The 15,372-nt window shown below is 47.3% G+C and overlaps 1 protein-coding gene across 5 annotated transcripts; it reads right to left on the reverse strand.

Annotated features, from left to right (window-relative positions):
- Window positions 1-557: 557 nt before the first annotated feature.
- Window positions 558-12,494, reverse strand: JOSD1 (Josephin domain containing 1). Of its 5 annotated transcripts, none has more exons than XM_060414270.1 (5): window positions 12,407-12,494; window positions 10,474-11,284; window positions 3,648-3,776; window positions 3,322-3,516; window positions 558-2,673 (listed from the first exon to the last, which is right to left on the reverse strand). In XM_060414270.1, exons 2-5 carry the CDS (start codon window positions 10,656-10,658, stop codon window positions 2,574-2,576), a joined length of 609 nt encoding a protein of 202 aa, XP_060270253.1. In that variant the 5' UTR covers window positions 10,659-11,284; window positions 12,407-12,494; the 3' UTR covers window positions 558-2,573. The 5 variants fall into 5 exon arrangements, with proteins under 5 accessions (XP_060270253.1, XP_014950509.1, XP_042103685.1 ...); XM_015095023.4 differs by lacking the exon at window positions 12,407-12,494 and adding an exon at window positions 11,690-11,745; XM_042247751.2 differs by lacking the exon at window positions 12,407-12,494 and adding an exon at window positions 11,628-11,713.
- Between the last annotated feature and the right edge of the window lie 2,878 nt (window positions 12,495-15,372).

Consider the following 15,372-nt stretch of genomic DNA (forward strand, 5'->3'; position numbering starts at 1 on the left):
ATTTCACTTAACATACATTTTTATTGGCATTGTGCTAGTAACAATACTAAGCCTTTCATGTGGGTTGCTGGAACCGTATTATACAATTTAGGAGGTGGCAGTATTCTCATTTTGCAGAAGAAAACAGTCCCAGAAAGGTTAAATGATCTGCTCCAGGCTGAACAGAAAATGCCTGATCTGAATTCAAATTTAGACAGCCCCACTTAGAATCCTGCAATGTACTTGATGCTGGGGCCTCCCAGGCCCTCTTGAAATACATGATCTACTTGTTAATCAGGGAAAAATATATGACTTGTCAGTAAAGAAAACTTGTACTTAGATGAAGGTTAGGGTTCTTCATATTGTGGAGCCTAGTTTTTTAAGTTAAACTGAGAAATGTCTTAGATTTCTTTTGAATCAAGTCCTACTTGGTGAATCTTCTGTCTGGATTTTTGAAGTGAAAGGTTTGACCAAAGCACAGTATGTCTCTGAAAGAGGACTTAGAGCAGTTATGAATGCCTTTTAAAACTAAAGTTCACATTTTAAAATGTACATGGTTACAGGATTCAGACATGAAATTTATGTATGGAGTTTTCCATTTTTAATATTTGGTTAAACAAAATACATCTTTTGTAAACAAACCCAGCACAAGGCCAACAAAAAGGAATAAAAGCAAGAAAAAAACAAAGCCTAGGGTTGCCCCTTACTGGGCATCAGGGTCAGGCCTGCCCACTTCCTTAAAGGAAGTGGGGCTTTCTGCCCTTGGGCATCAGCATAGGTCCCTGTTCCTAAGCACCAGAATTGGATATGAACAGAGGAACCAGCCCTGAAATGGTTAAGCATCTTTGCATATCCCATTGGCTTATGGCCTCCAAGTGCACGAGGACTCCTTTGAAGTGAAGTGCCGTCGGCAGGGGCCCAAGCAGACTGGTGGTGAGTTCTCTCCTCCTCCCAGGAAATGGCTTACATCACAGACAGTGCCCATGGACCCAAGTTCCTGCTTGTGACAGCAAGGTTGGCTGTAACTTCTGGCTGGTGGTGGTTGGAATGTCATTGAGCAGGGGTGACGAGCTCCCTGTGGTGCCAAGCAGGTCTGGTGTAGAAAATGGGGCAGAAGACACTGCGGCCACTTGCTGAGAGGGTGAAACGCAGTAGCTGCTTGGTGGCCTCTGTTACTCAGCGTTAAAAAACTGGCCTTGTGGGATTGAAGATACATGTGCAGAAAAAGTGCTGGTGTAAACATGCACTCCAGTCAGTGGGGAGAAAGCCTCAGCTTCGTCCCATTAAGCTTGCTCAGGCTGGACATGCAAGCCCCAGGCTGGCTCTGCTGCTGGATAGGAGTCTGGCCAGTGGGGCAGCTCTCACCTGCCAAGACCACTGATCTGTGAAGGGCTGAACAGGCCACCTCTGCCTACCCCCTGCCTTGAGACCACCACGGCCCCTTTGGTGACAGGCGGTGTAGTCTAACACTTTTCCTTCTGTTTTCCAAAGTTACCAGGAGAAAAGTGGCCTATAGCTATTTAAAGAGGTGGGCGGGGGGGGGGGGGGGGTCAATTCTCAGTTGATCTGTAAAGGAGACTCCAGAGAGATGACAAACCCAGGTCCTAAGCAGAATGCACATATCTACCCAACGTGAGGGCTCTGCTTCTGGTCACCAGAGTGACTCCAAGCCCAAGACTTCTACTAATTTGAGCTGCTCCAAATCTCTGAGGGCTTAGCTTCACAATACTTCCCTTGCCCAACACTGTCTCAAACTAGTAGAATTTGATGGTGAAGGCAGTCTTATTTGTTTCTGATTTTGCCGGGGCAGGTCAGCTGGGAAAACTGCCCTTTGGCCTGTCTTGTGTCCCCAAACCTAACCAGTGCAGTGAAGTGGCAGGGACGAAGCTGGAGTGAGGCAGACAGGCTGTCCATGCCTGTGCCCAGCCTGGCTTTGGCCACATCCTCTTAGGTATCTAGCTCACCCTGTCATGTTAGAATATTGCAGGATTCAACCACCCGGCATGGAATATTAGAGAACTTTTTCATTATCAGACTTCAAGGATGGCCATAAACCACTCTTAAAAACGGGGTCAGGGTGGCATTGAGGGCTGGAGATAGCATGCTGTGCGGCTGCTGCAGCTCTGGAGATGGTTTCCTGAGAGGCCTTTCTGCTCTGAGGCCTTCAAGCCAGTCCCATGGGCTTTGTCTGGACTGTGTTCAGACTCACCGGTTGCCAGGGAAGGGGACGGGGAGGCAGCGTCCCCCGGGGGTCAGAGCAGCAGTGAACTCCAGCAGAGCCTCTGCGAAGCCCTCACAGAAACCGGGAGAGGCAGCTGAGACCCACCTTCCTTTCTCCTCTCTAAAATAAAACCAAGGTCTCCACAGCTCACCCTAAGCACACAGAGCTCCTGCTTTCCTTTTCCAGGAGCAAGTAACGCTGGTTGGTCCTTCTAACAGTCCACATGTCTGTCCTATTGCACTGTCAAATCAGAGGGGAAAAAAACCCGATGAGATGTTTGGGGAAGTGGCAAGGGCAGACCCATGGTAGAGGCTGCAGCACAGCACGGAGGATTTCAGGAGGCTGAGGTGGCGGGAGGCTGGCTGGGGCTGCATCACACGTCAGCCCTCCAACTCTGATGGGCCTCCACCTCTTCTGGCACCACCAGCAGGAGTTCACAGTTCTTTCCTCGCAAATGATGTTTTAGAAATTTCCTACAGGAAAAAAAGGGTACATCAAAGAGAAAATGAAATGCTAGTAAAATTGCAAATGCCAGTCTTGGGGCCACATGTTCACTGCCAGGCAGTAACCTTGCTGTTTATACCCTGGCAGTCCTGAACACAGTCTAGTCGTCTTGTTCTTGGAGCACTGCACGTTTGGTTACCTCTCAATCTTTCCAGTTAAATTTCCAATCTGAACTTTTGCTCATCCTCATATATTACTGCCAACAGTAGCCAGTTCTGTGAGGAAGAGAGCCCCAAGTATTCTTAAGAACTTCTAATCGTAAAAAAAAAAAAAAAAAAAAAGAAACGGTTCCTTCTTTGGTCCTAAGAAAATTTAGGCCCAAATGTCTGTCTTCCTTTCTCTGAACTGGCAGCTATACTGTCACAACCGTCTAAGTTGGAGAATGTTACAAGAGCAGTCCCACCAAACCGGAAAGCCAGCATCCAAGGTAATGGCACTTCTCCACCAGGGGACTTAACATCCTCTGGGGCCATGGAAGATTCAGGTCTTTTAAATCTAAGACCCTATGATTCTAAGTAACAACAGGGAGAGGATCCACAGAGCTAGGAATTTCACACTTGCCTTGTCAAATACCCAAAGGTAAGTTCAACCTGCCACTACACCAGCCACACAGGTACCTGAGCTCACTCTTGCCTCCAATCCATTCGGGCATCTTCAGTTTGGAGTCGAGATTGTAGTAGGCACCTCCCACCTCTCGAACACAGATCCAGTGCTGCCTTTTGAGTGGCAGCTTCAGGGGACCCCAGCACAGGCTGGAGGGCAGGTTCATAATGAAGCCCATAACGTTTGTGAGAGCAATGGCGCCAACATCCCTGCAGAACAGAAACAGAGTCAGGCCCCACGGTGTCAGCCAGCTCCCCAGGATTCCCTGGCTGTAACCCCACCACTGGCTTCCTTTCCAGCTGAGTGTCAGATCCCTTCAAGTCAAGCCTGGTTTGATCACCTGCGCTTGTCCCACCAAACAGCTTCATAGCCTTTGGTCTGAAGTGCTGCCATAATGACGTTCACATCGTAGTTCCCATTTCCCAGCATGCTCTTCTTGTGGGGGGTCACCATGGTGTTTGGCGATAGCCTGCAAATGCGACAGGAGGGAAGCTGAGATCGGCTGGCCAGCCCAAGCCCTCCTGGCCCCACACTGGCAGGGACAGAAGACACTTTACACCACTGCCCCTGGAAGCCTGTTGCCGTCCTCTCAAGTTAGTGTAACCAGTTTTTTACTAAAGTATTTTGTAGTCTGGGCTCCTGCTGTCTAGGGATTTATCTTTCTTTTGACGCAAAACAGTAATTCAGCAGTGGTGGCACCTATCTGCCTGCCATTTAGAAAGTGCGTCTATAGTGAATTCAATGGATATAAAGAAAAATCTCTCATTTATGAAATCCCCAGACTTCCCTTTTCTGAAATCTTCTTTGCTGATCTCCCTGCTTTGATACAGCCTTTTTTTTAACATTAGAAAATAGGATTTGATATTTTGATTTGCATGGGTAGTATCTGTCATTAGTTTTACTTTTTACAATTTAAATGCTTTCTATTTAAGGCCTGCATACTTGGTAATTATTAATTATTAAATACTCAAAGGCCTACACACAGGTAACATCAATGTATGAACTGGGGCCACAGGGAAAGTGATTAAAAACAGTATTAAACTGAAATGCATGAACCACCTAAAGGTATTCCAAATATACACGTGTGTGAAATACTGGAATTTGAAAGAAAATACACCAACTGAAAAATACTTTTGCCACCAGACAAGCAAAACTCAACTGCAGTCTGGTTCGCTTGCTGGCTTTGAGCCATCTTTGAGTCAGCCCTCTTTAGCCACTCCTCCATCTTCAGATAAGGTCAGTTCTGGAGGCATTTCCGACCTTATTAATTTGCTTTCGCCGGCTGCGCAGGCCAGGACCTGCAGAAAGGTGGGGCAGCACACATCTCACCCCAAGGAGATGTCGTTGAGTCCCTCAGGAATACAGGTGGAGAATGGCCATCTAGGAGGCTGCTAACTGCCATCTCCAGAAGAGAATCAGATCTTGCAGTCAACTCTAAAAATTTAAGAGATCTTAGACTCTACACACAGCAACCATACTGGCATTTTTCCAACATACTCTTGCCGCTGCTTAAACCCTCCAAGGCTCCCAAAGCACTTAAATACGATCTAAATGACATTGGCAGGTCTGTAAGACCCTTAGGATTCTGCTGACCTCATCACTACCTCCCAGCACAAAGACCTTCTGTCTACTACCTGGACACACAAGCTCTCTCTTTCGGGCCTCTGCACTCACTGTCTCCGACGTCTGGAATGCTCTTCCCCTACATCTCCACTCGGCCTGCTCCTCATCATGTGGGTCTCAAGTGTTACTGCCCTAGAGACCTTTTCTCACCGGCCAACCTTAACTTTCTCCCAGTCATTTCCTCTTACATCCACCTGCTCCAATTTAATTACAGCCCAGGTTACTACCGGACGTTTTCTGACTTGCCTGTGGGCTAATAAGAGGAAAGGCCAGCCAAGTCCCTTGGCTTGGGTCTAAAATGTAGCTTGATAGGATAAAGGCTCTCAGTGCATTCTTGGGCACTTAGAGTAAATGAGAAAGCCTATGGAAGAAAGCCTATCTCAAGATATATTGAGTTGCTTTCTTTCACCAACTTTTCAACAGCGTCTCGACCCCTTCAGTGAAGTCTCCAGCCAGTAGATGCACGAAGGTTCCAGTGGAGAAACTGCCAAGTCTTCCACCTCTTTTGCCACCTAACTTGCTACCAGGCTTGACCCTTAGTGCTGTCCCTTCAGTGTGTTCCCAAGGACCACAGAAGGTGCTCAGTACAGTAGCTGAATGAATCACGGAAACAGGTTACCCCTAAAATGCCAATATTTACCTTGAGTCTCCAGGAGACAGCGGTTGGGGGTGGGGTTTGGGGAGGCGGGTTAGTAAAAGGTTTCAGTTTCCAAACATCCTTGACTGCAGTTTTTTGAAGTGCATCTTTGAGGACTAGAGTTTCCAAGGGCGTCTTCCCCTTGCCCTACATCTTCTATCTCAGATTCAAACCCTTGCCTGTCTATTCCTCCTCTCTCCCCCTAACTGGAGGCCCCTTATCTCACACCTGGATATTTTGAAACAGGTTCCTAAATTGACCTCCGTGCTTCCAAACACTCCTTCCACCTACTCAGCCTGTATGTTCCTGCCACATTCACCAAAGTGTCATTTCAGTTACTTACGTAAGAGCTGCTGATGGAGCCAACTGCCTCCTTGGCCAACTCCGGCCCTCGCAGCCTACTTGATGTGCTGTTTCCCTTTCACTGGGCTTAGTGTACTTCAGGTACCATGACCGTGTGGCCTCTTTTCTTTAGCCTAGTCCTTGTTCCAAGCTAAATCCTAAAGCTTTTTCAAGTTCCACCTAACACCCAGCCTTTTCCATGAAACCCTTCTTGACTCCAATGTAGTAGGAAAAAAAAGAGCGATCTAAGGACCACACATATTTGAGTTCACATCCAAGCAGCATCAGTATCAATTTTGAGATTTAATCTCCACGCCTGTTAGCTTACCTGTAAACATGGGAACTATTCCTATCTTATAGGACCATTGAAGAATTCAGTTATTTCACACTTGTCCAATGAAACAGCAGATGGAGGAGTGGCTAAACAAATAAATGCCCAAAGTGAGGTGACTGTCTCTCTCATAGCTGGGCACTAGCAACTGAATAACCATGTGTTTGCCAAACCAACCAATATAGGAAAGGCCAAGAATGGTTTCCATCTCAATCCTAGAGGAGAGGTCATTTGACTAAGTGGAATCCAAGGACTTCCCTGGTGGTCCAGTGGTTCAGACTCTGTGCTTCTTGTGCAGGAGCACGGGTTCAACCCCTGGCTGAGAAACTAAGCTGCCACAGGCTGGGTGCAACCAACAAGAAAAAAAAGATAAAAAATTTTTTGAAGAAGTGGGCTCTATCCATTGTGCCCATTAAACCAGCACTTGTTTTTACTTTAACAATAATCAGGTGCCCACTGTGTTAGCTACTTTTAAGAGATTTATCACGTAATCCTTCCAACAATCTTGAGATTAACCCCGCAGTGTAAACAAGGAAACTGAGGTACAGAGGTCAGGGTGGCTTGAACAGTCATATACAGCTAGTAAGTAGCAGAGCTAGGAATTCACCTCTAAACCTAAAGCTACACTCAACAGTCTCCTGGATACCTCAATACAGCTCCCGCTGAATCCCATGGGAATCCTACTGTCTCAGTGGAATGTTTTCTTGAGATTCCGCAGTGATCTCCTGTTAAAGACTGTCTTAATAATTTCCACGGAGATTCTGAACTATACACTAGCCTCTCATTTTTGTCACCAAGGCAGACGTAAGAGCCCTGAGACGTGAAGTCATCCTCAAGTGAGAAGATGGGTTCCAGTTTTCCCCTGATGTCTGCGTCCTCAGTTAAGGCTCTGGTCCTCTCCTGTGGTTACCACCGTGTTTGTCTAAGGTGATGTTTCAGGTTTCAATGAAAAGGAGATGTGGAAACATTTCATCAAGATTCCTTTTCTCTCAATTTTTTCCTTTTTATCAGTTCTGAAGAGGTGTGACCTTAGAAAATATGGCTCGGGACCTCCTAACGTGTTTTTAAATTTTTAAATACATAAAAGCACAGATTACAGGGCCAGGCAAACCGAAGGGTTCTGTAGGTGGTGGCGATGAGGAGGAGTCTGCCTGGCCCTTGGATAAGAAAATTCAAATCTCTAGAGGTTAACACTCAACAACACGTTTTCTCAGTTTACAACCACCATACCTTTAATGTGGCTCCTCCCTTTAAATGTGTGCTCAGGGACTTTTTAATGGGGGGTAGAAGGGCTTCTCTGTGGCAGAGGATGTTCACCAGCATCTGTAATCCCTTATAGTTTGATCTTTTCTCCAATTTCAGTTGTTCATCCTTTCCAACCTCTCGCTATGACTACAGTTGTGACCACTACCTTCAAATCCTGGACTGAGCCTGTCACACCGGACTGTCTCTGCCCTGTTCCTGCGTTGCTGTCATTAGCTCAGTCCTTTCCAAATCCCTATTCATTTCCATTTCTACCATGAGTCATCTCATACCCACAACTGCACTGAAACTCCACCCTGCTTTTGTATTTCTTCTACCTGGCTAGAATTCAACTACAAGGACGAACTTCCTCTCAACAAATGGCATTAATCAAAAACTTTTCCCCATTTCTACCATTTATCAACATCTTCAAAACAGCACAGAACTTAGAATCTGGGAATTTAAAATTACCTAGTTAACATTACTGTCAACATTGCTCTTTTCTGTTAAGATCCAAACAGATTATCTTTTTCCCTTTAAACTGCTCTAAATTCCAAAGTTCTAATTCACTTAAATCTGTTCTCAAGCTGGGTCAATGTACAGTTCTGAGCTGTATTACTTCTCTGTGGCTAAGTCTTCTTCAGCTTGCTTTCTTTACAGCACTGAGTGGTGCCTGGCACACTGCAGACAGCTAGTAAATGTTTGCTTAAAAAATTCCATCCTCTCTCCCTCACCTCTTCTCCCCCTTTTTTTTCCCCTCTGATTCCTTTCACACTTCTTTGTTTCTCTGTATTCACACAGAATCTTCCCATATTAAATACTCTGTACAGAATGCCACCTCTCGAGTGGTAGGGTACAAATATTCTCATATTTACATGGACATTTACATCATGCTGACAGGTAACTGGACAATGCAGTACAACTTGCTAAAGCTTCAAAAGCCAGGAACAGAACTTTGGTTCTATGTGAGTTTAGTAAATATTTAGCATTCTTTCAATCGGGGAAAACACAGCTGAAAGAGTCCTGATATTATCCATGAACAGCTTATAATCACAGTCCACATCTTCAGACCCAGGCCCAACTTCCTAGAATCGTGAGCAGCTACTGACGATATAATTGCTCTGACACCCCTTCCCAATATTCAGGAAGGAGCAGGGCAGTTAGGAAAGCAGGTCCTCCATTCACAAAGCTTGGGTCCAAATCCTGCGATTAATAGGTCTCTGTTCCCTTATCTGAAAAAATCAAAAGTAACACGATCTACCTTGTAAGATGGGTGTCAGGAGCGAGGTAACACAAGGAAAGCACTCAGAACAGTGCTCTGCACGGAGTGAGTGCTCATCTGTGTTAGTGATTATCATCATGTTGGCCTGGGCCAAATTTACCGAAGTGAAAAACTTCTGAATGGACACACAGAATCTTGTACTCGACTTTTGCTAGTTGAGTGAAACTGGGTAAATTGCTTAAGGTGAATTCTGGTTTCCTAGGGTCACTCCTAATCAGGTTGTAAGATTGTCAGAGTTCAAAGTACTAAGCACATCCAAGCACTCAGGGTCTTTTCCTTCTCCCTAGTCTTCAATTAGGAAATAATTTGCAAATATTTAGTCAGGAGTAACGATGTATTAATGGCTGGCCAAATGGAAGCAGTCTAAAGGACTGGCCTCCAACAATCTGAGACAAATCATCTCATCTCCCAGGGCCCTATTTCCTGAAGAGAGTTCATTCTACTTGCCAGGTAATGGCTATGATGCAAAGGACACAATGCCTGCTAAGGCATTACTATGGTTATTATTGACCTTGGAAAATAATTACCCTCATTATAACTCTGTCAGCACAACAAGATTAACATTCTTTTAAAAGAGGGCCTATGGTTCTTTTAGGGTAAAAGGTCCATACCTATGCTTCAAAAATCACCTCAGAAAGGTTGCTCTCAACTGTAATTCAGGCCCTCCTGGGACCATAATTTCATCTCTGAATGGAGTCAGAGAAGGATCTTCTGTAACTGCCAACATGCACCGCTTGAAGAACTCCTGAGCTTTCTCCGCACTTGAGAACTGAGCAGGATAACTCTTTAGAAGCTGGAGTAGTGAGACAGGCTCACTGCCAAAGTTGCTATGGACTGCAGACATGCTGCTCATCCAGACACTGCCGAACCATTTCTCAAACTCTCTGAGAGAAAAATTTTAAAACATCAAAGCTGAGAGAAAAAAGCTGAACTTCTATCAACCTGTCTGGTAGCACTTTGCAAAGTAGATAAGCAAGGCCATCTGGAATGAAGTAGAAAGGGGAGGGGACCTAGAGTCAGCTTCAAATTATAGCTTTGCTACTTCAAAGCTGTTTGGACATTACCTGACCTTTCCTTCTCTTTCTTTATCAGTAAAATAGAGACAGTAAATGGACTAAGAGAGCTAAACAAAACACCATATAAAAAGCACCAAGGCCAGCACATGGCTTCATAGAGAAGCCGAGTGTTGTGCAAGAACTTTCTTATGGAACCCACAACATTTCAACTCTGATGACAGGTGATTGAGTGTGTACCTATCTGGTTCCCCTTCTAGGCTCTTAAAACTCCTGGAGGGCAGGACTTGAGCAGCACTAATATCACAGTGGTCAACAGCACAGCAACAAACCTGGATTTAACCTTGGCTTGCTTCATTTCTTGTTATGTTACCTTGGGCAAATTACTGAACTTCTCTGAGCCCTGTCTTTATCCACAAACTGGAAATAACTACACATTCCAATGGACTGTAGAGGGGATCCCTTGAGATAACACCACTGAGGCTCTTAGCACTGACCCTAGCCCACTGGAGGTGCTCAGTAAATGGTCCTGATTCTCTTTCCCATTCCTGTGTCCCTTACACCTGCTAACAGCATCTAGCTAATAAGCCGTTAGTTTGAAGGTTTATGCAGCAGAGAAGTTGCCCCATGCACAGAAATTCAGAAAGAGCAAAAACTGTATGTATAAAGACCCCAACGAGAAGGGGAGTTTCCTACCTCTGGAAAATCTCTTGCAGCGTTTCCCGGGTGAAGGCATTGCTGTCCTGGAAGACGTTATTGAGGGCGTGCAGAGCACAGAGCTCCCTGCGCTGTTTCTCATGGTAGATTTGTGGGGGTGCTGCCTGGGGCAGCTCCAATGATTCAGATTTGACCTTGTCTCCTTTCCATGGCACGCAACTCATGTTTTTCCTTTTAGGTTCCAGAGAGGGCTAAAAACACCCCACCCTTCCCTCCCAAGGAGGAATGTAAGCTTCTCAGTCTTTTGAGAATTCCTGAGGTCCACCTTACTTTCTGGTGTCCATGATTTATGCTTTGTCACGGGGAGAAGAAAAGGTTGGACTCAAAAGGAAAAATAATCCCCCTCTTCTCAACAAAAAGATAACTTTTGGATTAGCGTATTTCACCGCCACTGTCAAAGTGCAGAAGTTTTAAAAAACCGTGTAAAATCAAAGACCTTGTTTTCCTTCTTCCACCCCCTTCAAAAAAACCCAACGATTTTCTTGTTGTATTTTCTCTCTGCAAATGCCAACCAGGCCTCAAGGCAAGACGACCGAATGGAATCGGTCACATCGCTCCTTTTCTTCCATTTCTTTGGAACCACGAAGCCACTGGCTCGGGAGACAAGGCCTAAGCGGCGGATAAAACGCAAATTTCGAGCAGCTAACGAGGGCTGGCTGGCGTGGGTTCGCGGGCCCTGCTGCGGCCTCGGGGGAGGCTCTCCATCCTCTCGGGTGCGGCGGGACCTCGAGAGGCCGAGGCGGACGCAGCTCCTTCGGAAAGCGGGAACTCTCACCCTCTCGACGCGGCCCTACAGAGAAGACAACTCCTGTCAGCTCCGGCGGTGGTGCGGGCCACCGCGGAGGACCGGGCTGCCCCGGGAAGCGGCGAGGCGGGTCCCGCCCCGGCCCCAGCCCCAGGGAAGGTCCTTCGCGGCGACGCGCAGGCCAGTCAGGGGTGGGGCCGGACAGCTCGCCTCGCTCTCGGGGGCCTGGGCCCACCCAGCTCGCAGCCCCCACCCCAACCTCCCCGCCCGTCACGTGAGTGCAAAAACCGAGCCGCCCTCCCGCCGCTCCCCTAACCCCGGTCCCCGCGCCGCCCGGACAGCTTGCCGCCGCGCTGCCGCTCGCCCTCTCACTGCTGCGGGCAGCCACCTGGAGCTGCGGGCCGCCACCTGGGCCGCGCTCCGGGCGGGCGGGCAGGCGACCGCACTCACCTGAGGCCGACGTCAGCGGTCCCCGCCCGGCGCGTGCTCCGGAAACGCCCTCCTGCGCCGTTTCCCCGCTCCCGCCCGGCCGCGGCGTCACGTCTGACGTCAGCGTGACGCCAGCGGCGCCGGCTTCGGGGCGCGGCGGCGGTTCCGTTAACAGGGTGCGGGCTGCTTTGGGTCTCCTAGGGGTGCGGGTTTAGGAGTTCGGGGGCCGCGGCAGCAGCGGCGGCGGCGCCGCTAGCTCGCCGTAGGAAGAGCTAAGTACCGGATTCCTCAGCTCTGTTCCTTCCGGGGCTGGGCTGGCTGGGCTGGCCAGGCGGCCCGGCGAGTCCCACCCCGGTGCCTGTTCCGCCCTTCGCTTCCCCATCTCTCTCCTGGGCGTCGGCTCCGTTCCAGGGCGGCGACCCGGCCCGCGGCTGCACTTTAGCGGCTCTTCCCACCCGTCCGCTTTCTCTGACTGGACTTTTGGGGCTGAGTGTTTGCGCGAACCCGGACTAGTCTTCCCTGCGCCGACCGTTTTATGTTTATCTAGCACGCCGTTTACCAGGTTATTTCATAGCACTTTACTGACGCGGTCGGGCGCAGATTTTCTTGGTTAATGGGCCCGACCGCCGTCCCTTTTCAGGAGCTCCTGCGTGCTAAGTTCCTTGCTGCGAGCCGAGTTTGAAATGGTGTACAGCCCTATTTCAGTTGCTTGGTGCCGAATTTCGGCTTGCTACTCACAGACCACCGTCCTTTTGCCTTCAGGTTCCCGTCTGGTCCATGGTGGCGGCCATAGTGTTTTCCTCTGAATTTTCTCTAGGTCTATCTTGAGAGCAGTGTGTGTGTCTGGAAGATGAATTCAGTCTCGCATGAATCTCCGCCCCCCGCTTTTTTCTTTTCCTTTTGAATTTTTGTTCAGAAAGTTCGAAAAACAATAAAAACGATTCGGTCATTTCTTTATCTGCTTCAACAGAACTCACTGTTAAAAGACAAAGTTCAATTGAGTAAATTTGAAAATCTAATTGAGTTATTAAATAACTCGTGTATCTGGCAGCACCCCAGCTAATAAATAGAAAGGTGCTCCTGGAAGTTGTGCAAAATGGAAGGTTTTTAATAGAAGAAAGTGGATTGTATCGCTGGAAGGGCAAATCCCCTTATAGGAAAGCAAGGGTTTTTATCAGGCAGATTAGCTCAGTAGTGATTAAAGATACTACTCCTGATAGAGGCTGAAACTGCAATTTAGTTAGGTGTTAAATCTTGGCTGGGCTTAACACAACATCTTCCCAGATGGTTTGGTGGTAAAAAGTCTGCCTCCAGATTTTGGAGGCACTCCAAATTTGCACTCCAGAGCAAGAGAGGCAAGAGGTCTGGGTGTTGAGCTCTGGGCCGGGAAGATTCCCTGGAGTAAGAAATGGCAACCCACTCCAGCATTCTTGCCTGGAAATTTTCGTGGACAGGAGCCTGGTGGGCTACAGTTCATAGGGTCGCAAAGAGATGTGACTGAGCATGCACCAACAGGTGACTGTACAGACTAGCACTTAGCAGGTTGTGTGCCTGCCTGTGTGGCTGGGAGTCCTCTGCCCTGATTGACACAACTTTTGAATTTTTTATAATTTGTAAGCCACCTAAGGATTAAAGTTATATTTGCAAAAGATTCGTTACTGAGGCTTGCATGCATTGTTCTAAGTGCTTTACGTATATTAGCTGATTTACTGTGAACTAGCCTGTTAAGTTCATACTTCTTGTGCTGACAGCTGAAGCACAGATTAATTTGTTTGAGGTCACACAGCTAGTAAGTAGTGGACCTAGGATTTGAACCTAGGTTCTAACCTGTCTTCAGAAAAAGGGTGTAAACATGATAAGGAATTCCTTCTCTAAAATGTGATTTCAGATTCTTAAAGAAGTACCTTCTCGGACTTCCTTGGTGATCCAATGGTTAAGAATTTGGCTTGCAATGCAGGGGACACCAGTTCGATCCCTGGTCTGGGAAGATCCCACGTGCCGCAGGGCAGATAAGTCCGTGAGTTGCAACTACTGCAGCTGGTGCTCCACATCAGGAGAAGCCAAGGCAATGGGAAGCCTGAGCGCTGCAACTAGGGAAAGCCCGAGAGCAGCAATGAAGACACAGCACAGCCACAAATAAATCAACAAACAAAAAAAGATCAAAAAATTTTTTTTAAGATTTCTTAAAAAAAAAAAGAAGTAACTTCTCTGATAATATATATATTTTTTCTGGGTAAAGCCCTGTAGTGAGAAGGGCATTTTTTTTAACGCATACCATTAGGTGTAAGCACATTCTGAACTTGAACTCCTTCTGGAAGAGCCAGTTGGTAAGAGTCTAAATATCAATATTATTCTAGAATATAATGCCATAATTGGCTCTTCTGACAAACTGAGATTTTAATATTTTTATCTAATGGGGATATATGTAGGATAATGGTGAGCAATTTCTCCAGAAGAAAAAAACTGAACTATTATCAAAACCTTTGGAGTTGGATGACTTTTTGTTCCAGATTTCCAGCTGTATTTGTACAAATTCGGCTGCAAACAGGAACAAGAAGTTGTCGCTTAACTCAAGTAGATCCTTGGAACTGAAGGCTCTTTGGAACTCTGCCTCTTGCTCACTAAACTGTTTTCAGACCCCTAAACCTGGCTGTTATCTTCTCAACTCAAATGGCTGTTCGTGCTTGCTTGCTGCCTGGGACGAGTGGCCGTGCCCAGCATTGTTAGAGTGTGACTAATCCCTAACTTCAAGCTCTTCAGTCTTTTGGAAGAAGAATTCAAGACAGTAGAACTGGTGTTGATAGTGTTTTGGGTTGGGGTTTTCCACAGCTGATGACACTGGAAGAATCTCCCATAGGAAGCTACCTTAGCAGAGACTAGAGTTTCGCCTTTCAGTTTACAAACGTGGTGAGGTACTTTTGGCTTCTGTTTGAGCTGGTTGCCTAATTTTGGTCGTGTAATTGCTTTCTCCGCAGAGACAATGAATGGGGAATTCTCCCTAAGGTCAGCGTTTAATTAATTGCCGCGCTCTGGCTGCTATAGTACTCCAGGCATCGATCCTATTAAAATTGCCTGGAGATTGCCAGCAGGTTGAAAATCCGTCTTCTTTGACAGCCAGGAGTCATTGAGTTGAGTGGGAGGTGCCTTGAGCAGTTTACAATCTCTGTGGGCGGTGGCCCGAGGCGCGGGACGTATCCGAAGACTGGATTGGGCCTTTCCCCTGTCTATCATCGGAAGGCTCCCCGCCCCCGACAATCTTGCTGCAGGATTTGGAAGCTGAGCACCGCCTCTGAAAGCTAGGGGAGTGATGGGCGGTAAGGGTAAACTCGGTGTGTATTTCTCTTCTTATTGGTTGGCTGATGTGTCAGTCGTACTCCGCTCTGCTCCCATTGGCGGGAAGGCTCCAGGCCGGTAGCGTGGACGCTGTGCTGCCCACTTGAAAGCTACGATCAAGGCGCGTGACGTCCCAGACTTTTGTTGTTGGGCTTTGGGCCTCATTAATTATTCATTAGGTACTTGAACGAGCTGTAGCGATTGGTGGCCGAGAGGGCCGGTGGATTGTTTCTTAGCTAGAGATACGTGTCACTCTCTACGCGGCGGGAGAAGTTTCGCATAAATTATTCTGATAAGGTTTGGGGGCGTGACCGCGCATAGATTAGGCAAATAAGCTGAGGAGGGAGGGGAGGCCGGCTACGAATTAGCCT

This window comes from Ovis aries, chromosome 3 (assembly GCF_016772045.2).
Source record: "Ovis aries strain OAR_USU_Benz2616 breed Rambouillet chromosome 3, ARS-UI_Ramb_v3.0, whole genome shotgun sequence".
Classification (NCBI taxonomy): domain Eukaryota; kingdom Metazoa; phylum Chordata; class Mammalia; order Artiodactyla; family Bovidae; genus Ovis; species Ovis aries.

Coding starts and splice junctions, on each gene's coding strand:
- JOSD1 (XM_060414270.1), bottom strand. CDS start 10,658: ATGAGTTGCGTGCCATGGAAAGGAGACAAGGTCAAATCTGAATCATTG. Junction 3,777..10,473: donor CTGCAAGAGATTTTCCAGAG/GTAGGAAACTCC, acceptor TCGCATTTGCAG/GCTATCGCCAAACACCATGG. Junction 2,674..3,321: donor GGAGGCAAGAGTGAGCTCAG/GTACCTGTGTGG, acceptor TTTTTCCTGTAG/GAAATTTCTAAAACATCATT.